Source organism: Taurulus bubalis, assembly GCF_910589615.1.
Source record: "Taurulus bubalis genome assembly, chromosome: 1".
NCBI lineage: Eukaryota > Metazoa > Chordata > Actinopteri > Perciformes > Cottidae > Taurulus > Taurulus bubalis.
Window position 1 is genome coordinate 41931227 of NC_136589.1, and position 24089 is coordinate 41955315.

At 41.1% G+C, this 24089-nt stretch overlaps 1 protein-coding gene across 2 annotated transcripts; it reads right to left on the bottom strand.

The window, feature by feature from the left end:
• Window positions 1-632: 632 nt before the first annotated feature.
• Window positions 633-22799, bottom strand: LOC306738124 (ATP-dependent 6-phosphofructokinase, platelet type-like). Of its 2 annotated transcripts, XM_079219953.1 has the most exons (22): window positions 22726-22799; window positions 20059-20136; window positions 19694-19883; window positions 18977-19142; window positions 18849-18893; window positions 17871-17979; window positions 13826-13921; window positions 13275-13367; window positions 13002-13127; window positions 12737-12801; window positions 12464-12533; window positions 10506-10652; window positions 8934-9004; window positions 8634-8721; window positions 7575-7727; window positions 5347-5499; window positions 3981-4145; window positions 3311-3372; window positions 2682-2793; window positions 2303-2402; window positions 2100-2205; window positions 633-1553 (listed from the first exon to the last, which is right to left on the bottom strand). In XM_079219953.1, the coding sequence occupies exons 1-22, from the start codon at window positions 22795-22797 to the stop codon at window positions 1412-1414; spliced, it is 2409 nt and encodes an 802-aa protein (XP_079076079.1). In that variant the 5' UTR covers window positions 22798-22799; the 3' UTR covers window positions 633-1411. The 2 variants fall into 2 exon arrangements, with proteins under 2 accessions (XP_079076079.1, XP_079076078.1); XM_079219952.1 differs by lacking the exon at window positions 5347-5499.
• Window positions 22800-24089: the final 1290 nt, after the last annotated feature.

Below are 24089 nucleotides of genomic sequence, written 5' to 3' on the forward strand. Positions count from 1 at the left end.
AACGTCTACTGATTCCGGTAGAATTTAATACATATCTCTGTGCCCTATTATCGCGAAGATATGAATTTAATAAAAACATAAACATCATAGCCCGCTCAGAAGCGGGGGCGGACCCGGAAGGTTTTTAAACTTCATCCCTTTTCATAATCAATACGATTTACTTTTTTCATGGCTTTTTTTTCTACTTTCTCTTTCTTTTTTTTTACATGCCATACTGACTTTTTGGGGATTTACTATACAATGACTTTTTACTGACATACTACACAGACTTTTTGGGCAATTCTTTCTTCTTTCTTTCTTTCTTTTTGTGAATAAAATATATTTTTGGCATACACTGACTTTTTTGACATACTATATATACCATGAGGTTTTGTGGATTTTTATTCTACATCCTATGCTACAACCTTTCTTATTTTTTTCCCCGACATGCTATACTATGACTTTTTGTGGCATTATTCACTCTTTTTATGTGAATGAGCTGAGCACCCCTTTTTAAACTTCGGTCCATTTTCATAATCAATAGATTTATTTTTTAAATCCCCCCCCGACTTCAATATAAGTTACTGATAAAATCTCAGACACAATTTCATAACTTTCCACACACAAACTGCTTTATTACTCTGTGACGGGACACACACTTCACACACATAAAGGTAATGTAGCGTACGGGTGTTAAACATTCTCTCCACTCCGACAATAACAGCAGGACCCGACTCACAAAACCACAAAGATGCAGCACACAAAGCCCAGCGTGGAGACACACACACACACACACACACACACACACACACACACACACACACACACACACACACACACACACACAGTGAGCAGGTGATAGGACACGGATACAAACACACACACACTCAGCTCCTGTTGGTCAGATTTCCAGTTTACATTCAAGTTGGTAGACATTTCTCAAGGCGTGTGATCCTCCTCTTCATGTATTCTCTTTCAGAGCAGCTTGAGGGGTTTACATTGATTCATGGACTCAAATTGCTGGAGAACAACAAAAATACACAAAAGCTGAATGTCACCCACCTCGGCTTCAACTAGGAGGTTATAAAATAAACTCCATTTCAGGACTAAAACTTTAATACCTATTCAGTACATAATAAGGAGTATTTATATATATATATATATTAAGTATACAATAACTTTTATTGAGGATCTGGAAAGTACGTCAGCGCCGATAGTTCGTTGAAACGACCCGCCCTCAAAGCACCTAAATCTTCTCCGTCATTATCTAAAAAATAGAAGACCCCCCTTCCTGAAAGTACCCGTGACCTCACAACTTAAAACCACATCTTCTACCTCCGATGACGCTACTTTGACGCGTTTGCAGCGGACCGGCTCGTGCCGTGCGTAGCGGCCTCCGTCCTCGTTGGGTCGCAGCCCGCTGCCCGAGGGCCTAGACGGCCTCTCGGGGGCGCACGGGGGTCACGTGCTCCAGCTGGCCAGAGTCGGACACGTCGTAGCTGGTCTTGTACTTGGCCAGGATCTTCATCAGTGGGCGGAGCTTCAGCCACCACTGCTCCTTAGGGATCCGGTGGCTGAGGAGACAAACACACAACTCACACTCTAGAAAAACATTCTGCACAATGTACTTTTTAAAGACTTTATGACATATTACATTGATTTTCTTTTTTTTATGGGATAGTATACTATGACATTTTTGTGACATACTAAACTTTTTATAACATATTAGACTTTCTTTATGACGTTTTATGCTTTGACATATTTACAAATAAACCTGTTTCCTTCCTACTTTGTTGCAGCTTTTGAGCCTTTTTTTAAATGTCATGACATATTACTACTTTTATTAATTACTTTTTACACAAATTATGACCTAAATTTATTGATTACGTATGTCTCTTTTTTTAATATATATATATATATATATATATATATATATATATATATATATATATATATATATACATATATATATATATATATATACATACATACGTGTATATATATATATATATATATATATATATATATATATATATACATACGTGTATATATATATATACACATGTATATATACATACGTACATATATATATGTATATATATATATAAAAAGCTACTTACACAAAGTCGGTCTCGTCCTTGAGCTGAGACACTGGCTGAAAGACCAGCGCTCTGCGGCGCATCCCCAACAGGCAGGCGGTGTCCTCCGCGTTAGTGAACACGCGCCCTGCGACAAAGACAGGCAACAGACTTTAGAACACACACACACACACACAAACAAACACACACAAACACACACACACACAAATTGAGTTTGTGTCTACCTCCTTTGTAAGACTCCTTAAGTGTCCGTGTGATCCACTGGACGGCTTTAGCTGCAACTTTGGTGCCAAAGTTTCTATCAAACGGTGATGGAGCTCCTCCCTGGAGGAAGAAAATATTTATTAATCAAACTACGCCCGGGAAATATAATATCGCAATATTAAACAGGATATTGGTATTATACTTATATATATATATATAGATATATATCCATTTCACATACACACAGACTAAATATATATATATATATATGTATATATATATATATATATATATATATATATATTATGTGTATAAAATGACCACAATGGTGTGATGCATTATATAAGTGTGTGTGTGTGTGTGTGTGTGTGTGTGTGTGTGTGTGTGTGTCCGTCCAACCTGCTGCATGTGACCGAGGATGTTCTTCCTGCAGTCGAACACCCCTCGCCCCTCCTCGGTGTACAGCTGGTAGATAAAGTCAGTGGTGAAGTTCTCATTGGAGTTCTCATTTCTGAAAACACACACACACACACACACACACACAGACAGTTAGATGCTGCTTGGTTGAAGGTCGTTGTGGAGTTTCAGGTGCCCTTGAGCCACTTGCTCGAGTGCGTCTCGATTATTTTACTCGCAGGTGCAAAAACCTCGGTGCAGACGCACAACGTCACCTACACACACTGTCCGGAGGATTACACTCGTCCTATTTTCCACAGACCTGCGTCCCGCTAGGAGCAGCTATAAACAGCCCGCTGGTGCAGAGCACCTAAAATAACCACCGGAGAGGACGTGAAGTAAAGCGTTTTCAGTCAACGACATTTTAACAACGTCGTGAAGACAAAACGCAGTTATTTAGAAGATGATTAATAAATAGATGCATATCCAGTCCTGCTCACACACACACACACACACACACACACACACACACACACACACACACACACACACAGACTAAATAATGTGTGTGTGGCAATGAAACAGTAGTAAAATGTAACATTTATTAAATGTATTATCTAAAAGAGACTCACCTGAGCACTAGACCTCTCTGGATGCTCGTCTTCATCTTCTGCGTCAGATGCTCCACGTTGGCCTTAAAACAGAGAGCGAAGGGGAGCGTTACACCTGCAGCCGATCCAGCATCTCATCACACTCACACACACACACACACACACAATGTAGAGGGTGCAATTTGCGCCACCAGGGGGCCCCAAAGCTTCAGCTTTATATTTCACAAATATAAAACGTTGATGATATGGAACAATAGTGTCTCCACACACATGTACTCATGAGTCAAGTCTTTTTTACATTTGCCTCAAGCGTTTATTTTGGCATATTAATAGAATAATTATTTCCTTAAACACACAATATGTATATATTCTATTGCCACTTAACTGCATATTATTATTTGTAGAGTAGAAAGTGGCTCAAATATGGAAGCCCGTACATTGTATCGATCTTCAGTGTATGATTGCTCTTGAAGTTGTAATAAAGTGAATAAAGTTGTGTCACGTTAACAGCTGTAATCCCACATGATCTGTGTTGACGGGATCTGTCTGAGTGATGCAGTTCAGATTATGATTATTAATATTCATAATCTGGGTCACCTACACCTCCTGAAGCATCCAGGCAGCTGCTCAGAGGCTGTAAAACATGTATATTAAGACTAAACACTCGATAAAAGAAGACCTCTCCTCTGACCTGCAGGTCCCGGATGTCGAACGGCTCCTCGTAGATGTACACGGTGTCGGCGCCGGCCGCCAGCCCGCCCACGCTGGCCAGGTAGCCGCAGTAGCCACCCATCGTCTCGATGATGAAGACGCGGCGCTTGGTGCCGCTGGCCGACTGCTTGATGCGGTCGCACGTCTGGACATTTATTACAGTTATTGAGTATTACAATTATTGATTATTACAGTTACTCAGTATTACAGTTATTAACGAGCAGAGTCACAGACTGGGTTACCAAAGTAGAGCTGCAACTTTTAGATAGTAAGTTAAATTATGAATTTAATAAAACATGTTTCAGTAACTTAGAGAATGTGGGGATTTCCGGCTTTTATCCATTTTAAATTACATTAAATACTTGGGTGGGCTGTGGAAAATAACAATCAAGATTTATATACATATATATATATATTAACATATATTATTTAAATATAACATATTTAAGTATATTTTAAATTAATTAAATACTTTGGGCTGGGGAAAATAACAATCAATGCATATATATATATATATATATATATATATATATATATATATATATATATGCAATATAACAATAAATCAAAACAGTTATCAGAGAAATAATGAATGATGATCAGCTGCAGCTCTACTTTAGCAGATGAAATGCAGAGTGAACGTGTGGTTACCTTCACGAGCAGCAAACATTCTGTCAGTTACTTCCTTATTGATTATGAACCATAATGATTCATAACCGACTCTATGATGTGTTTAAGTATCTTATTCATCTCTCACCTTCACGGGTTCTAATGAGAAGGTAAAATGTGCTTCTGCTCCTTTAGTGGAAAAGCTATACATATCGTTTTTGACAACTTTTCCATAATAATATTGGTATTTCAGGATATTCAGGTTTGTATTTCATGTTGGACTTGATTGTAGATGTCTTCAGTGAGAAAGTTAAAAAATAAAATACTTACTTACAATATTGTAGGGTTGACCATTGATGCTACAAAATATGTCTACCTTGAGATATTTAATCAGTAATTTGGATATAATTAATTAAGGGGGTTCACAGAACAGCATAAAGACTAAATTACATCACTTTTACTGTAATGCAGCCTTTAAAACCAGAAAAAATACTATAACATATAATAAAGACATATCTCCTCTCATATCACGAAGCTTTTATTGTGAAAGAAGAATTATTTCACAATAAAAGCCTGACAGTATTTCAGTAATTTGAGCTAAAGCTCCTTAGACACACAAAACAGCACCACATACTTTCCTCAAAGTCGACACAACGCGATCAGCTGACGCACCATGATGCATGATGGTCCTACATTCCCCGGCGGTGCGTTTACGGCACTCCCTCCTGGCCTCTTACCTCCACGATGGCGTTGAGGGACGTGTCGGCGCCGATACTGAAGTCGGTGCCGCACACGTTGTTACTAATGGTGGCAGGCAGCATGCACATCGGGATGCAAAGCTCGTCGTGGGCGGCCCGGGCCTCGTGCAGCTGCAGCAGGGACTCGAAGGCCTGACGGCCGCAACGCAAGGTTAGACCACCAGAGGGAGCTACACATGAGACCCTGTAAGTGAGTGAAGGAGACTACAGGGAGGGGACCGGCTGCTTCATGGTGCCCAGTGGCTCCCTTTGTTGCTTCCTATACTTGTTTACAGTTTGAACTTGTTTTCATGACCTGCTTCTGCAGTTGCTGACAATAAATTAGCTCTTTTCTTTCTTCTTTTTTGAGCTGTTTCGACAACATCTTCTAATCTAGAGCATCTTGTGTTTACACAACAAACAAGAACTCTTGAAGATGTCAAAGATAAACTCTGAGCGGAGGCACCACTCAGCTGATGTTGGTTTAAATAAATAACAGTTAAAAAAACAGGGTTTATATGGTGATCTTTTTTTTTAACCCATAAAAACCCATTTGTATTGTTTGCATGTGCTGACGGACGCAAGCAAAGGGAAGATTAAACTGAGACCATGAAGATGCAGCTGTGTGTGTGTGTGTGTGTGTGTGTGTGTGTGTGTGTGTGTGTGTGTGTGTGTGTGTGTGTGCTGCAGGCTGGCTCTCTCCAGATGATGGGGGCTTTGGCTTCTCATTGGCTGATGGGAGGATTGGGGAGGGAGTAGAGCGGGGTAGGTGGGTGGGTGGGGTCACCCTGGCTGACACCGAGCCTTGTTGACGGGTAAAGATAAAGACTGGCACGGTGGGGGGGTCTCCAGAGGCTGTGGGTGTGTGGTCCATGCTTCCTTTTAAGGACAAGAATGTAACGAGGGCCGGGCCCGGCGCCCTCAGCGGTGCTGGACCGTCTCTGGCCTTCGACTGCATGCGGACTCTTCTCCGACTCCGAGCCGCTCGGATATGCGAGCGAAGCGCTGGAACCCGTCGCCGTGCACGTGCCCTCACACACACACACACACATGCCACAACACATGGCGCCGCATGCCCCGCCCACTTACCTGGGACCTCCGCTGACCGGCTCGCCTCCAACAACAACAACAACAACCAGTGGATCCTCCTGACCTCTCAGGGTGGCTGACCTTCCTGCCGGGCCGATACCGACTCAAATAGCTGCTCATGTCTCTGTTTAACAACAAGCACGTCAGCTGTTTGCTCCGTCAACAAGTCATAACAAGACAATGGAGCAGCTCCAGAAGACTCGTGCTGCAGAATGACTCATGAGTCTTTGTTCCCTAAGCTGCTGGTGCATGATTTATTATCTAAATAAGAAATAATGTGTTATATTTTGTTTTTACAAATGATGCCTATGCTGCTTTACACGTAAAAGAGGGAGGCATAGAGATTCATGCCATTGCAGTGATACCCAAAGCCCAGTTTCTTTTTTTTTAAGTTGGATCGGTGCATTCCTGTTTCTGCAACAGCCTCACTAAATTTAATAACTGAATACGGCTGTATAAAACTAAGGCTAAGGCTGAATAAGACTGAATAAGACTAAGGCTGAATAAGACTAAGGCTAAGACTAAGGCTGAATAAGACTAAGGCTAAGACTAAGGCTGAATAAGACTGAATAAGACTAAGGCTGAATAAGACTAAGATTAAGACTAAGGCTGAATAAGACTAAGGCTGAATAAGACTAAGACTACGGCTAAGATTAAGATTAAGATTAAGACTAAGTCTGAATGAGGCTGTATTTCAAAGATATATAAAAAAAGATGATCTCTTTTTTAGATTTTGTGTCTTAGAAAAGTGTCTTTTTTGAAGGATGTGTCTCCGGTCTGAATTTCGATTCTTCGTTTTCATACTTCTACTGTGTGCCGCACCAGTAAGCATCATCGGCCACCAGTACGATGTGGTTTAGTTTGAAGCGCCGGGTTTAAGTCTGTCCGAGTGTCCGGTCGCCTGCGTGCACACAGAAAACATGGCCGTCCGCTGACACCTCGCAGCGATAACACCGACAGCAGTCTTTCTCGCTCAGTGTCACGTGAAACTTGTCAAACAGAGAATCCACCGTCTGGTTGTGGACGCGAGCTGGGGATCAGCGAAGCCCCGAAACTCTCGACAGATGATGACGATGATGGTGGTCTGTGACTGCAAACACACACACGCAGGTAGAACACTCTAACCCAGCCACACTTACGTCAGTAATGGCGTTCAGCGCGGTGTCTGAGCCAATGCTGAGGTCGGAGCCGGGTATGTTGTTGGAGACGGTGGCGGGGACCATGACCATGGGCACGCACAGCTCGCTGTGCTGGGCCCGCCCGGCCGAGAGCTCCAGCAGTCCCATGTAGGCCTGCAGCGGCGAGAGCCAGCAACACGCATTGGTTGTGGGGGGGATGGGGGCGGGGGAGGCGGGGGAGGAAAGTGAAGAGGCCTAACGCAGAAGTCTTTACAAGGACGAGAGGACAACTGGACCCTGGTAATGCATAATGCAGAATGCATGGACACATTCAACGTGGAGGATCACAGAGGCACGACATGAACTTGTGGCGGGCCCTGAGGGAGGCGGGGCCTGAGGGAGGCGGGGCCTGTTGGTGGGAGATTCATGGAACTCGGGAGGATAAGAGGCAGCAATGGCGGGTGGGACAGACGAGAGAGGTCTGGGAGGAGAAGCCAAGGGGAGAGAGCCGGGCCGAACAGGGAGAACAGAGAGACTCAGAGGACATGGGGGGGAGGGGGGTTACTTTCTGGCCAAGCTGCACACAAATAACTCTGTATTTGTATTACTGTTGTTGATTTACTAATACATTTGTCATGAAAGTTCCATTTCCAAGTCCAAAATGTAACATTTAGTATCAGACTTTTTCCAAATATGGGAGGTTCCCGATTATATAAAAAGGGTTTTGGATGCGTTGCAGCTCGGCCATGAAGTCGTGACCATATATGGACAGACAGGAAAGGGAGCCTAGAACATTTAAATGTGTCTTCATTGCGTTGTAAAAAAACATGGTTATGCAGAGATGGAGACATGTTTTTGTTCAAAATCAGTGAAATCAGAAACGTTAAACAACACATTTTAAAAGAGAGACTTCTTAATAATGCCTTACGGAAGGAACAATTAAATGATTACTCACATTTTATGGGATTATTAGGAGCTATGTCGAATTATAAAAACAGTCAGAATTTAAGATTTTTTAAAGATTTTGGCACACAAAAAAGGGGTTTGAGCGAGCTGTTTTTTTTACGTCATAAAACGTACCTCAAATCCTCCGACGACCAGCAGAGCGTTGATGTTGTGGATCTTAATCTGCTCGGCAATCTTGTCCAGATGTTTGCCTGGAAGAGTTCTAGCACATGAAAAAAGGAAATAATCAATGTTTTTATTGAGAGATTTTATGTTATTATTTATTGATTAAAATGAATGAGCTATAGAACGTCTTTTTCATAGAACGTCTTTTTCATTGACATACACATTCACGACTACAATCACTGCTGATGGCTTTAACTTCACACATCCAGCGCTCTTTTATTCCGCGTTCTTTTAGTCCCCTGAACTCACCGCTTGGTGCCCAGCAGGGAGCCCCCTTGGCCCGTCCAGCCGCCGACATCGCCCCATTTGATCTCCTTGATCTGATTAGAAAAAGAACACATGATAATTTCAGAACGATTACTGTTGTTCATTCCTTTGTGCAAACCTTCACGCTCAGACCTTCAGACGTCCTGAACCTGTTGAGTATTCTGTGGACTAGACTAACTGGGAACCGGCTTTCAGAATAAAAGATATGGCTATGAAATTTCTTTAAATTGAATCATCCTTAATAGCGAGAGCGGCCGCAGATGCAATGTTAAATCTTAAGAGTCAAACTTGGGAAACTAAAACCCAAATTATCTGCGAGGCGACGGCGTATTTAAGAATTGCATGCAAAAAAAAACTTTTAAAAGAAAATGTACAGATCTGAAGGAAGGGGGTAAATATAAGAGTTAATGACTAAAGTCACAAATTTACAAGTAAAAAAGTGTTGTTGTTTTTTTGTTTATGAACCAGAAGGCTTACTCACTATGACATCACTCACTCACTATGACATCACTATGACATCACTCATCTACTCCGAATAATGAGCGAGAATGAGGAGTTTTAAGGGAGCTTATAGTCGATGATACAGACAAGATAATTTTGAATTTGCTCCTGGTATCACGGAGGCATAATACAAATATAAAATACAAATACAACATAAATAAAATAAAATAGGATAAATGAGATAAATTTAATTAATTAATTCAATATATATATATATATTATTAAATACAGTTAAATTAATAAAAAAATCAGTAAAACATTTATTTTAAATATATGTATATAAATAAATAAAATAAAAAATGGAAATACAAATTATAATATAGAGAGACAGAGAAAAGACAGAGCGGGCTGACCGATCCCGTCTAAAGATAATTTGGCTCGTCAGCGGTGTAAAGTTCAGGTGAATAAGATTCTGTTGGTACTCGAGTAGCCTAGCAACAACAGCTACAGTTAACACATAGCGTGACGAACATTTATTTAAGGTGAATGAACTCCTCATGCACTTTGACTACTATTGACCAACATCACATCTCAGATTTCATTACTGGATTGAGCCTTCCTGATACTGCTAAAGTATGTGATATAACCAAAACACTATATTGTTCTTAAAATTATTATACTCTGAAAAAAAGCAAAAAAAACAATAATTCTGAATTGTTTTCAATTTGGAGAAAATGTCATTGATTTTGGACGCAACTTAACTGGTTTGAATCCTACTTGAAGGACCAACAATACATTGTGTCGGTAGCTAATGACACATCAGAGCTGACTAGGATGACATGTGGTGTTCCCCAAGGCTCAATACTGGGGCCTCTTCTGTTCAACATGCGTCCTTGAAACCATTAGTTGACGGACAGAATATGAATCAACTTCAACTCTGATAATTAACGGTTTAAGTAATTTGTTAATAAGCAAAACGTTCTCTTTTTGCAGCTTTTAAACTGCAAGTTGTAACTTTGATGCTTTTCTCTATTTTGTATGACTCATTGGGAATCTTTGAGTTTTGAACCGTCGGCGTCTGACAAGCCCCTCCCCTCTCCCCTCCCCTCTGACCTGGCCCTTGTAGAATCCCTCGAAGCCGTCGCTGACCGCGAACATTTTGTGGCCCTCGGTGATTCCCACTCTGACGGCTGAGCGCACGGCGGCGTTCATGCCGGCCGCCGGGGCGCCGACGTTCAGCACGGCCACGTTGAAGGAGCTCTGTGGATGGTGAGAGAGAAGCAGTCACACACACACACACACACACTGAGTACACACTCAGAAAAACACACAGGGTGGAGAAAGCAGCAAAACCCTGGCACTCACATACAGTTCGGCCGTATGTTATGAAAAAGCAGAAGAAGCAGCAGCAATGCCTTCAAGCTCCCTCATGTCAACAAGGTGAAGCCCATGAGGTTGTGTGTTCATGACCCACACTCAGCCACAAAGTCTCCATTGGTGTGCTGGGCATGAATGATGGATTAGGCCTTGAAAGTATTCCTCTTCTCCTTCGCTAGGTCCCGCCCCCTTGAACGCAGACTGGCCAATCGTAGCTCAGCATCGGGCAGTTCTACGACTTGTTAAAATTACTTATTTCCTCAAAGGAGTTTGGTGTATTTGGAGTGAGGAATATAGCTGCTGTTTCTGTGTTTTTTACTCTTAAACAAAAGGATCTCTCTCTCTCTTGGGTCCTTTCCATAATACTGTCAGATATGTATCATAAATTGCTTTTTGTTTTTCTAAAAATCTGATAATATTCACAAAAGGGTAGTGCAGTTAGTGGCAGTGTGGACCCCATGGTAATGTGGGGGCGGAGCTTAGCGAAGAGTCAATTGAGGACACGGTTCGGATTTAAGAACATACAAAGACAATGTGAAGGAGCTCAAAATGGAAAGGCGTCCGAGCCTCAGCTGCCGATGAACTTCTCAAGAAGACGGTCACAGTCGGTTTCTAAATATTGTTTACATAGTTATGATTTAGAAAAGGAAATGTTTGATCGAATAAGTGGTCGTCTGTATTTTTAGACCAGGTTCTTGTGTACTGAGAGTTCTAGCATGTCTTATTTAATACAAAATTAAAAAATGTCACACTATTCTCCACAGCTACAACGCCTTGCATTCCGTTATTCTTTGAAAATAGTTTGAAAACCTAGTTTGAACCTTTTCTTGAGAAAAGGCAATACATAATCACATTGTTTAGCTCTAAAACATTTAAAAATCACTGAAATGTGCATCCTTTCTCATAATAATCATAATATTAGTGTCTGATGCATCTTCTCAAAGCGTTTACAATAATTCCAGTCTCTACTAAGGGAATCAAAACAGTTTGATTCCCCAATATAGAGACTCTTACGTCATATTTTAAGACCCCCAAACCAGAGCTCCCACATCCACCGACTGGTTCTCCACAGAGAGCGCGTAGAGAGCCGTAAGGAAGGGCTGCTTCAGGTGCGTCTGAAGCAGATCGCGGACCGCCAGGCGTGATCGTCCTTGCCAGGGAGGCTGGCGGCAGCGGCGCTTGATGCTCTTTGCACAGCAAGCAAACACAGGCAGAGCGACAGATCGTGATCACCGGCACCGTCATTTTGTGGCACCGCGTTTAACATATCAACAGATGTTGTTTTGTCTCTGGAAGAACATTTTAAAGAGGCCTCCTAGAAGTTTAGAGAGAGATACTATTCAATTTGATCTCAGCATGAAGGGATTAGAAGCCAAAGTGAGTAAAACGTCTAAACTGGTTGCAGAAAAGCTCATCTGCAGAAGCAGACCTAGAGCCTGCCCACCTCCTCTTCCTCCTTCTCTTCCTCCTCCTCCTCTCCCTCGAGATGGCCACAATAAATACAAAAAACAGGCTCTGTTAGTGTCACAAAAAGACCGCAGCACCCACAAGGCACCTGACCAGGCAGTAGCTTGCGTTACCGTACAAATCTCAAGAGCCGCTGGTGGAGAGATACATTGGAAGAGTTACATTTGTGGGAATCGATCGTGTGACTGAAATAACGGTTTCATTATCAGCTCACTGCTTTTACTTACATTTGGAAGCTCAGAGTCGGCTTTCCGGTAGGAGAGGAGTCGGTAGGTGCTCAGGTTGTTTTCAAAGCTACTGCAGATCACAGACGTGGAGAACAGAAAATAAAGTTAGCCAATGTAGAAAACGCACAGTGGATGTCTCTTCTGATGCTGGTGAGGAGAAAGCCGTTGGAATCGGAGAAGGAAATACATATTTTACATCACTCAGGAACTCTTTATTAAAGCATTAAACTAAATCAACCAGAAGACGTTGGAGTCAAAATAAATAAAAAATACCTTCCACGCAGTCTCACTGCCTCTTCAAATTTCTTCTCATCCATGGCCTTCTGAACCTCTTGGGTCTGATACATAGAAGAGCTTAAATTATTAATACTCTGAATCCGTCTGTTATCAGAAACCGTTGAGGCTCACATGTAGTTGAGCAATCTCAACAATGCACACACACACACACACACACACACACACACACACACACACACACACACACACACACACACACACACACACACACACACACACACACACACACACACCCTCTTACCATCTGAACACACTCCATAAGTGGAAGCCGAACCGCCTGGTTGCCAACCAGAGACACAACGCAGGCCGGGGTGGTGGCCGAGGCCTCCAGTAACGCCAGCACCGCCTCCACGCCCATGCGACTGGCCTGCAAGGGTCAAAGGTCGTCTAAAAGGTCAATATTGGGCTGGCAGTGCAAATAAGAATATAGAGAATATCATTTTGACTCGGCTCACAATCTATCATCTCACGACTGGAGAGAAGTTCACGTTTAAAAAAAGATATGGTGACTTACCAGGATCCTGTCAAAGGCAGAGGGGGTCCCACCTCTCTGCACGTGGCCCAAGATGGTGACCCTGGTGTCAAAGCCCAGGCAGCGAACAACCAGCTGGGACGATAGAATATACATTATATATATATATATATATATATATATATATATATATATATATATATATATATATATATATATATATATATATATACACCTGTCAATGTGATTAAACAAAAGAGTTGTGCCATGTTCGTTCTTACTAAACTCGGCCATCTAATATAACATTCATTCTTTTTAAGAACTTCAAATAAAACAATCTTAGGAAAATGCAGGAATAAAAAAGGGACCATACAACAAGCATACAAAACAACAGAAGAAGAAATCATGCAAAACGCATCCTGTCATGTGCATGCAGAAAACAAAAAAGGGTTCAAATGGACGACATGGAAAGAAGAATCAAGAAATATAAAGAAAGGAGTGGATGTTTGAGAAAAGACATGTAGAAAGGGGGGCATGCATGCTTCTGAAGGAGAGTTTGTGGGTCCGTGACTGGACATTTCCACTGTACTTACATCCTTGATATAATCAGGAGTTATTGCCTTGTTGTGGGAATCTATGGCTCCCTCAGACACAATAATAATGTTCAGCCTTTTCTTATCAGCGCGGTTCTAGAGGGATGCAAGAGAAGCAACAGCAGTTGACGAACATGACAGAAAACGTTTGGCATCGCCAAAAGCTGGATCCCGTGATGGAGGATAACCTTAGATCAACTACTGATACACCGTCACCTCTTTAAAAAACAATTATAATTACACCAGCGGCATTTTGGACATTTAGTTGGTTGTCTTTCTGCAGCAGACACTCGCCACATTGTGGGGAAAAACCTTTTTTCTTTGCCTTTTTTTCTTCTCCACAGGCTGCTTAAATGCACATTCCTGCCACCGATTGTCAGTCAGTGGAACTCCGTACAACTGAGGGGCCTCATATCGACCTCTCACCGACATGGAGAGAGGCCAATGCTTGAGGTAGATGCCAGGAATCTGGCAGCACCAACATGCCAACATGTCAACACAATTCAAAATGAAACGGTCTGAAAGAGTTTAACTTGTGTTTTCTCACGTGTTGTTGCGGTCGCAGCTCATTCCGATGTATTCTGATGTATTCTCTACTATTGACAGTAAATATGAAATAGAATCCCTCTAGAATGTGGCAGGTGTCTGGACAACAGTAAACGCTGTTCTGTATCTCTTCAGACATACTATTATCCCCCAGTTGGTCCAGCGTCTGGCTTCCCCTCTGCGTCAGTCTGAAGCTGAGCGCTACTCACATCCTTCACAAAAACACTGCTAATGGGTTGTCATTGTCTGTCAATGGCTCCTTCGGCAACTATGATTATGTTCAACCTGGAACCTCGAGAACGACTCTGGACGGTAGCAAACACACTCAGCGCATCAGATCTACTGAAACGTCATCGGTCAGTACCAGATTATGAAAAATGTCAAACAAATCTTTAAAAACAGCCAATATCTGATAAATTAGTTATCTATCTATCTATCTATCTATCTATCTATCTATCTATATATATATATATATATATATATATATATATATATATATATATATAGATATATATATATATAGATATATATATATATATGTATATATATATATATACTTAGATAGATAGATAACTAACTAACTAAGTAGATAGCTAGTTAGTAATCTATCTATCTATCTATCTATCTATCTATCTATCTATCTATCTATCTATCTATCTATCTATCTATCTATCTATCTACTTAGATAGATAAATAGATACCTAACTAAGTAGATAGCTAGTTAGTAATATATCTATCTATCTATCTATCTATCTATCTATCTATCTATCTATCTATCTATCTATCCATCCATCCATCCATCCATCCATCCATCCATCTACTTAGCTAGTTAGCTGGCTATATATCTATTTAAAAGTGGATAAGAGAGTTGACCTTTACAGTTCAACAGTTAGAGTTCATGCAAATCAGCATAGTTTGTATGATGTGTACATGATTCAGCGTGTGCCTGTTAGCCTAACCGTTTTAGCAGAATCTGTCAATAATGTTTTCCTGTGTGTTGATTGGGTTCTGAAACGAACAGCCAATCCAATCTCATTCTCAGGTAGAGGGGCGGGATTTAAGCGAATCCAGGAGTATCATCCATTAGAGGAAGAAGCTAGTTACTGTTGAGTGAACTGTAAATACTGTATGAGAGCAATAATGCTCATAACGTAGTAACTAGCTGAAACCAGTTATCCGATGGTAAGAGGTAAATACAAGTTGTTTATTGTTTTCTATTCTTTATGACTGAATGTTATATTGTAAAACAATGTTGTGTTGCTAATCGCGAGTAGCATTAGCATAAATAGCGATTAGCATAAATAGCAATTAGCATTAGTATGAGTAGCGATTAGCATAGGTAGCGATTAGCATTAGCATAATATGGTTAACTTTGCGTTCATACTGTTAGCTCTGCATGTGACACCAGTTGTTAAGAAAAGCTATTGCTAAAGCGTCATGAAGTGGCATCTGGACTTGATTCTTAGCTGATTTAGCTTATGTGACGCAGGAGACGGACGTTTGTGACTGAGAGGAAGGATCAGGAAAGCGCTTGTGGACCACGATGGAGAACTGTTTCCAGCTTGTGTTGCTGTTTCTTCTGCTCTCTGCCTGCCGACCATCACCTCCCCCTCCTTATATTCATTGGATTTGTGAGTACTAACAAAGCGTGCTCTAGCTCCCAAGCTACGATTCAGGTATGTAGCTGGGGTTTTGTTATTTTGAGAGTGTGGGTTTAGTATATTGATGTAAAAGATGCTATTCAGTTATGATATTAGAGGTTACCAATGACAATGTGCAAAATACTTGAAGTTCCAAAGAGGGATTCATAATTATTTTGGGTTTTGTTGATATTGCGTAGTATCTCTATTGATATTGTCTTTTATTGTCATTTTGTTTGTTACATACGTGCTAATAAATACTGTGTTTTAAGGTAGTTAATGTCTCTTGGGTGTGTCAACGTTCAAGAACTCTTTTAAAAAGGTGTAAAATACAATCGCAAGATAAAAAGACTTAATAAGAGGCACATACCTTTTCATTTTTACTAACTAAATTCTATTGGAGGCACCGCCAGTTATTTCAGTTTTCAGAATAAGAGAGCAACGGTTGTAAGAACCATTATATTCATTTTAAAAAACGGGTAATAGCGCCATCACTATCATCACTACCATAGCTAGCTAGCTAGTTAGTTAGCTATCTATCTACCTAGCCAGCTTTCTTTTGCCGCATTGAGGCCACAATAAATAACCAGCTGATGTGGTAGCTACCTTTTCTTAGAACGTTAACACATTGGACTTCTAGTCAATAATTATAGATGCAAATCAAAGGTTGTGGGTTCGAGTCCCACCAGAGTTGCTGGTCATCTGGTTAAAAAACATTGACTGTGTTTGAATCTTTAGCACAAACAAGCTGCTGGTGTGCGTCTCCTAGACTTCTAATCAAACTATTAACATGTGTTTCAAAGGTTGTGGGTTCAAGCTCCACAATAGACGCTATAGTATTGTATAATATACACTTTCTTTGTAGGAATTGAACTAATGCTGCATTTCAGTGGGATCATTTTTTGAGAAAGAGTTGAGATTGAGCTGAAGGCACAAACGTGTGTGAGTCTTTGGGATCTGTGTGTGTGAGGAAACTTGAGACAAACAACACACTAATGTGGTACTCAACTTTTCCTGAAAAAGGAAAGTTGGCTATTATGATTTCTGCAGATTTGGTTTCACACAAGCTGTCGAGACAGAGTGAGTGAGAGCAAGAGAGGGGGGAGGGAGGGTGTAAGCCGTGTGTGTGTGTGTGTGTGTGTGAGAGAGAGCCGTGTGTGTGTGTGTGTGTGTGTGAGAGAGCCGTGTGTGTGAGAGAGCCGTGTGAGAGCCGTGTGTGTGAGTGTGAGAGCCGTGAGTGTGAGAGCCGTGTGTGTGTGTGTGTGTGTGTGTGTGTGTGTGTGTGTGTGTGTGTGTGTGTGTGTGTGTGTGAGTGTGAGTGTCGTGAGTGTGAGTGTCGTGAGTGTGAGAGCCGTGAGTGTGAGAGCCGTGAGTGTGAAAGCCGTGTGTGTCGTATGTGTGCGTGTGTCGTATGTGTGTGTGCGCGTGTGCCGTGTGAGCGTGTCGTATGTGGGTGTGTCTATTTACTGAGAGAAGCAGCTGGCTCTGTGGCGCAATGGATAGCGCATTGGACTTCTAGCATGTCTCATGAGACGATATTCAAAGGCTGTGGGTTCGAGTCCCACCAGAGTCGCTCTTTTACAAACAGTTCTTCTCCATCGAAAAGTGATTTACTCTCTGCACTTCACATTCAATTACTTTCTAACTTATTATATGTTCCCAAAATTGTCTCTGAAGCACAGAAAAAAAGTAAAAAAGGTCACTTGGATCTATGTTTGTCTGAATATGTGTATCCATGTTATATATATATATATATATATATATATATATATATATATATATATATATATATATATATATATATATATATATATATATATATTTAGAGACGGTGACACTTTAGTGTGTGTGTTTGTTACCTCAGACAGTTTCTGACACATGTTGTCCTCCCAGCCATCTTCAGGAGGCATTTCTGGGATAAAAACCCAGTCTGCTCCGCATGCCAGGCCACTGACCAGTGCCAGGTATCTACACACACACACACACATACACATACACATTAACGGTAATTGGGGACTATGGGTGACTTTAAACCTCACCATGATCCCTAATATGTATGCTTATGCAGCTAATTTGTATTTGTATTATCAATTAACCTCTTAGCTTTCCTGTAAAATTTGATGAAAAACGCCTATCCAGGTATACCCAAAGTAAATTGCAAGCTGTACTTGAACTATTTGGAGTAAATGCATGTTCTTGGTCTCCTTTGAAAGGTAACAATCTGAAGCTTTTTTCCCTCAATAGTCAGAATCACTTTAAGTGCTGCTGACACTGAGTTATATGAGTTTGAACACACCAAAGTATAAGGTTTTTATTTCCGCCTGAACATTTCTTTGTAAATAGATGCCTGTAGATGACTATAAATGGGACTTATGGACTGGAAAACACAATGGAACCACAGCCTGAAGCCTTATCTAGTCTAAGTAAAAAGTTGATAACAATATCACAGAAAATTAATATTTTACACGTTTTTCTAATGAAATGTCTAGGCGTTTTTCCATTTTGAGACTGAAAATATTCATGATATATATATATATATATACTATATACCTATTTAAAAGGCTTATAGTCTTGCTGACTAGGGTTGGGTACCGAGAACCGGTGCCATACTGGCACCTGTTCTATCTTATTTTTTTATTTACCAACAGCCCAAAAAATTATGATATTATTGAGGATTTAGTAAAAAATTTGACAATAGATATTCAGAGTGGACCTTTTTGTCGTGGTTTGTTTGGTCACGGAGACGGAAAGCGCCGTAGCACATTTAACTCGCGTACATGCACCCTTCTGTATACGTTCGGTGTTCAAACCCCTCGAACACAAAGTGGAGAGCCTACCCGCAGTGTCTGCCCATGACCTCCAGCACGAACGTCCTCTGGTGGCTGCAAAGACGGTGAGAAGTGAGAACGTCAGAAACGGTGAAACATCCCAGTGGACCCGATCTGTCTGTCCTCACATCGCTCACCTCTGAGCGGTGGTCATGATGGCGTCCACCACCTCGATGATCCGGTGCAGCGCCGAGTCGGTGCCGATGGTCATGTCGGTGCCGCAGAAGTCGTTGTCGATGGAGCCGACCATGCCGACGATGTGGAGCACCGAGTTCCTGCGGGCCGCCTCATCGTCGATCAGACCTGGGAGACGAGAGATTGGGAATACACTCTCTTTCCACCGAGACAAAGAAATAAATAAACAGGGAGAGCACGAGCTGTCGAAGAGAGGGTCAATAATTAACCATCAAAGAATCAGCAGATGATTTACAGACGCTTTTAGTTTCATTTTCCGCCTCTGCATTTGTGTTCCTCACGTCCAACGTGCATCAGTAAACGCACATTAAACGCCCTCGCAGTGCATTGTTGTTAATCGCTTGTGTGTCTTGGAGGAAACAGGACATCGGCATAGTCTTTGAACAAATAAGTTAGACCTCACGCTAGAACTCAAGTTGGAACTCAAGTTAGACTTGTGATTTTCGATACAAGTGATAATAATGGACGAAATGATGGAAATGGAATCAGCGTCTCCGGAGTTATTATTCAACCCTTTGAACGTGCGAGTCAAGAAACGGAGTCCCGTAACGTGGCACAGACTAGGACGAGAACATGGAACCGGCCGCCACACCAGCGGACGAGCTCGCCTGACCTCTAGCTGACCTCTAGCTGACCTCTAGACCGTCTAACCCGCTCACCTTGCTGCAGCAGCTCCTCCAGCAGGCCGCTCCACTCCTCCCGGAACAGGTTGGCGCCGGTCAGGCTGCCGTCTCCGCCGATCACGCACAGGTTGGTGATGCCGCGCTGCACCAGGTTGTGCGCGGCCTTCAGGCGGCCCTCGCGGGCGCGGAACTCCTTGCAGCGGGCGCTGCCGATGACGGTGCCGCCCTGAGGGAGAGACGGCAGAGATCACGTCACGCGCTGAGATCACATTACATGCTTTTTTGTTTTCCACTGAATACGATCTCCACTCTGAGACGATGGACATCCGGCGTGGACAAACGGCGAGGAGGTCTGATCTAATTGTGAACTCGGGGTCGGATCTTTTTTGTTTACGGCTCACCACTTGCAGCATGCTGGAGACGCTTTCCCACGTCGCCTCTTTGATGTTGTCTCCTCCGTCCACCATGCCCTGGTAGCCCTGAGGAAGAGACACACACCGGATCATTCAGCACTTCAGGGCCGAGTTTGGGATCATACACATTCTGACCAATGGATTTCCATGACTTTTAACCAAATTTCCATGACCAAACATTTTGTGAAATCGCTCTGTAAACATGAAAAAGTGAGTAAATGTAGTATTTAAACTAACAATGAGAATACAAAGCATACAGTAAACCTTAAATGACACAAATGAATGAGACAATAGTTTGATTAAAAGAATAAACATTTATATAGATGCCTGCTTATATTTTGAGCGTCTTTCTTTTAAAAGCATATTAATTATTTCAAACTCAGCGTAAATTAACGTCATGAACATATGAGTATAATACATTTACATGACTTTTACTAAAGTTTTGGGATATTTTTTTCAAGGACTTTTCCAGGCCTGGAAATAACCATTTTAAAATTCCATGACTTTTCCATGTAAAAGGAAGTGTTTGTAAAAGAGCGACTCTGGTGGGACTCGAACCCACAGCCTTTGAATATCCTCTCATGAGACATACTAGAAGTCCAATGCGCTAGCCATTGCGCCACAGAGCCAGCTGCTTCACAAAGTACTCACACACAAACAGGCACGCACACACACACACACACATACACACACACTCTGACTGGCTTTATTCTAATGTGTATGCGGTTGCAGCAAAACATTTTATTATTATCAATTAAATTGTCAATAATACAAAACGATGTAGAAAACAAATTATACTATGACTATAAAAGTTTTTTTTTTTTTTTTTTTTTATTTATCTGCAAACTTTTACATTTTGCAGTTAAATACTATTGCAAGACTAGTTGCAAAAATAAGTTAGAAAAAAAAAAACGCTCACATTTCAGGAGCTGGAACCAGAATAAGTTTCTACCTTTTTTGGTAAACGACTCAACAGGATTAATCGGTTATCTATTTTATAAAGGTTTCTCTCGCTTAATGTTCTTCTGATCGACAGCGTGAGAACTGAACCGCTCTCCGCTCTGTTGTTGTTTGTTTTCTCCCAGGGAGGAGGGGGCCCCTGGTGGGCCCCTGGTAATCCATTATATCCACACTGAGAGCAGATCCCCTCGTTCCACCATCATGCACATTCAAACTCGGACTCAAAGTTACACACAAAATTGAATTATTAACGTCGGTGAACATTCTACTTTTTTCTTCTTCATCGTCTGTGAAAGAAGCTTTTCAGAGAAATGCGTGAAAGTTAAATCTGCTTTTAACCTGTGACACTAGTTGTTTTTATTTTTCACTATTGTCATCCTCCTTGTTTTATTGCTGCCTCTATTGTTTGTTTTTAGAATCAGAATCACATGCAAGGAATTTGTCCTGGCGGGAGGTCCATAACATTTAATAATAAACAGTGCAAGAAATGGGAGCATGAATATTTACAATAGAAATTAAAATAAAGTGCTTTAAGGTGTAATGTGAAGGTGACAAGTGTACCATGTAAAGTGCCTTGAGAACCTTTTTTTTAAAGCGGTATACAAATAAAATGTATTATTGTAGTGTTGTCATGTAAAACTGATCTAAGATGCAATAATAATTAAAACATTGAGTACAACTCAAAAGAACTGTTGCTTAAATTCTCAGAAAGATGAAAAGTTTTATTTTGAAATGTCCAAAGGAAGTAAGAATTATCAAATGCAATCAAGAATTTGGGATAGTGTAAATACTTTTAGGTCATTGCATTACTTTTAGTGGTGTAAAGTCACGTGATCAGTGTGTCATCAAACGCACGGGCCATTTGTTTACTCGCGTGCACATATTTTGCCCGCCGACCAGCTGGCTCCAAACCGATGGACGGAGTTTAAAGAGTTCAGCAGGGCAGGGGGTCAAATCCCCTTCGGAGGAAACGCGACACGGAGAGCCTGAACTCTGCATCCCAAATAGGAAAAGGAACTTTCGTCTTCAGCGACGATGATGCGCCATAATAAGACTTTTTGAAATGCTGATGACGGCACTTTGACGCCTTTTGGTGGAGAACTGAAGCATCGGTGCGATTTAACGTTTAGTTTTCATGTTTTACTTTTGTATTATTATTATTATTATTATTATTATTTTTTTACGATGACGGCACGCTGACTTTGTTTTCCATCCTCTCGGGAAACCCGGCATTAAAATATTGTTGTTTTTTTTTGGTGAATTTTACAGTCCTGTTTACACCTTTATGTGTTGGAAGAATACCAATTTTCTCATATTATTGAGCGAAGCAATAATTTAACAAAAAATGTAATAAAACTATACGCTTCTTAGCAATTCACACGACACAAACCAGTGAAAAAATGTAAAGTATTGCTTTTTAACTTTCAACTAATGCTGAGTTGCAATATAAATACATGTTGTATCTCTAATACTGTTATTGTAGATTCTTTACTGTTTATTCATACAGTTTTTTATCTTTATTTTACTATGTGTCTTGCTGCTGTAATGCTGCAATCTCCCCACTGCAGTGGGGAGATTGCAGCAAGACACATAGGATACGATCATCCTTTATTATATTTTACTATCTCTTTGGTACTGAATCCATATTTCACGTCTCAACACTTCATTAAATGTGTTTAAATGTATTGATCTCACCTCGTGGATGAAGTAGACCTTGGCCTCCACGTAGATGCCCATCCGGACGACGGCCCGCACCGCCGCGTTCATGCCTGTCGGAGAGCAGAGCGGTAGTGGTGACGTGCGATTCATGTCATAATTCATGTAGTTATTAATGCACGCGTCATTTCAGAGCCGCGCGGCGATCTAGAGTGCAAAAAAATATTATTTCTAAAACTCCACTGGTTTTCTTTCACGATTTAGAGAGAGACACACCTGTCTTTATACATCTCAGGCCGAGTCTGATCAACTCATTGATTGTAGACGTTTACCTCAGCAGACAGACGCCGATACCCCAATGGTATTGATTAAGTAGATTAATACTGATGCTATTGATTGAGTAGATTAAAGTATTAAAGCACACGACTGGCTGAGAGGTTGCATTTGTATCCTGTTGCAGCAGAAAGATGCAGACTGAGAGCTAATGAGAGAAGTTGGACATGAGAGCCGACGATAAAAGGAAAATGGACCACAAATGAGAATGAAAGCAAAGCTGCGACTAATGATTATGTTCATAATCTCTTCATCAACAACAACAACAACAACATGTCAGTGTTTCCAAATCATTGATTCATTGCTAAAATGTATAATATCATCTAACTGTTCTGCATTCAAATGTATTAAATATATATATACATATATATGTATTTTTCACTGAGGTGTCACTGCGGCACTGTCTGACAACACACACACACACACACACACACACACACACACACACACACACACACACACACACACACACACACACACACCGTCTGGTGGAACCGGTCGACCCGGCTTCTCTTCTTCTAAATCTGTACGAGTGAGAATCTGAAACTGGTGAATGTTTGACGTTCTTGTGAGAAAAGAAACACTTAAATCACTGACCAATTATGTTCAATAATTACAGATTAGTTTCCTGTAGATCAACTCGTTGTTTCAGGTCTGAACTAAACGGTCAATGCAGAGAATACCGGATCGCTGGAAACCTGAAACCTGAAGTGGACGAACAAGATGTAATCCTGAGAAATGTTTATTTTTAAAAGGGTGTAAAAAAAATTACTCAAATGAATCAATTGTGTTTAATAGTTGCAGATTATTTTTCTTTAAATCAATTCATTGTTTCAGGTCCAAATTAAACCGAACGATCACGTCAATACAGAGAAGACCGGATCGTCTTTTTATGAACATTGAACTCAAACCGAGTCGAGTGACGAGATTTCTATAGCAAACGTCTTTTTGGAATTATTTATTTTCATTCTCTATTTTTATTCAAATGTAAAAAAAATAGTTTTGTTTGTGTGTTTCTGAAACGTTTGTCCTGCTCTGTCACCTGAAATAATTAAGTAAATAGGATCGGA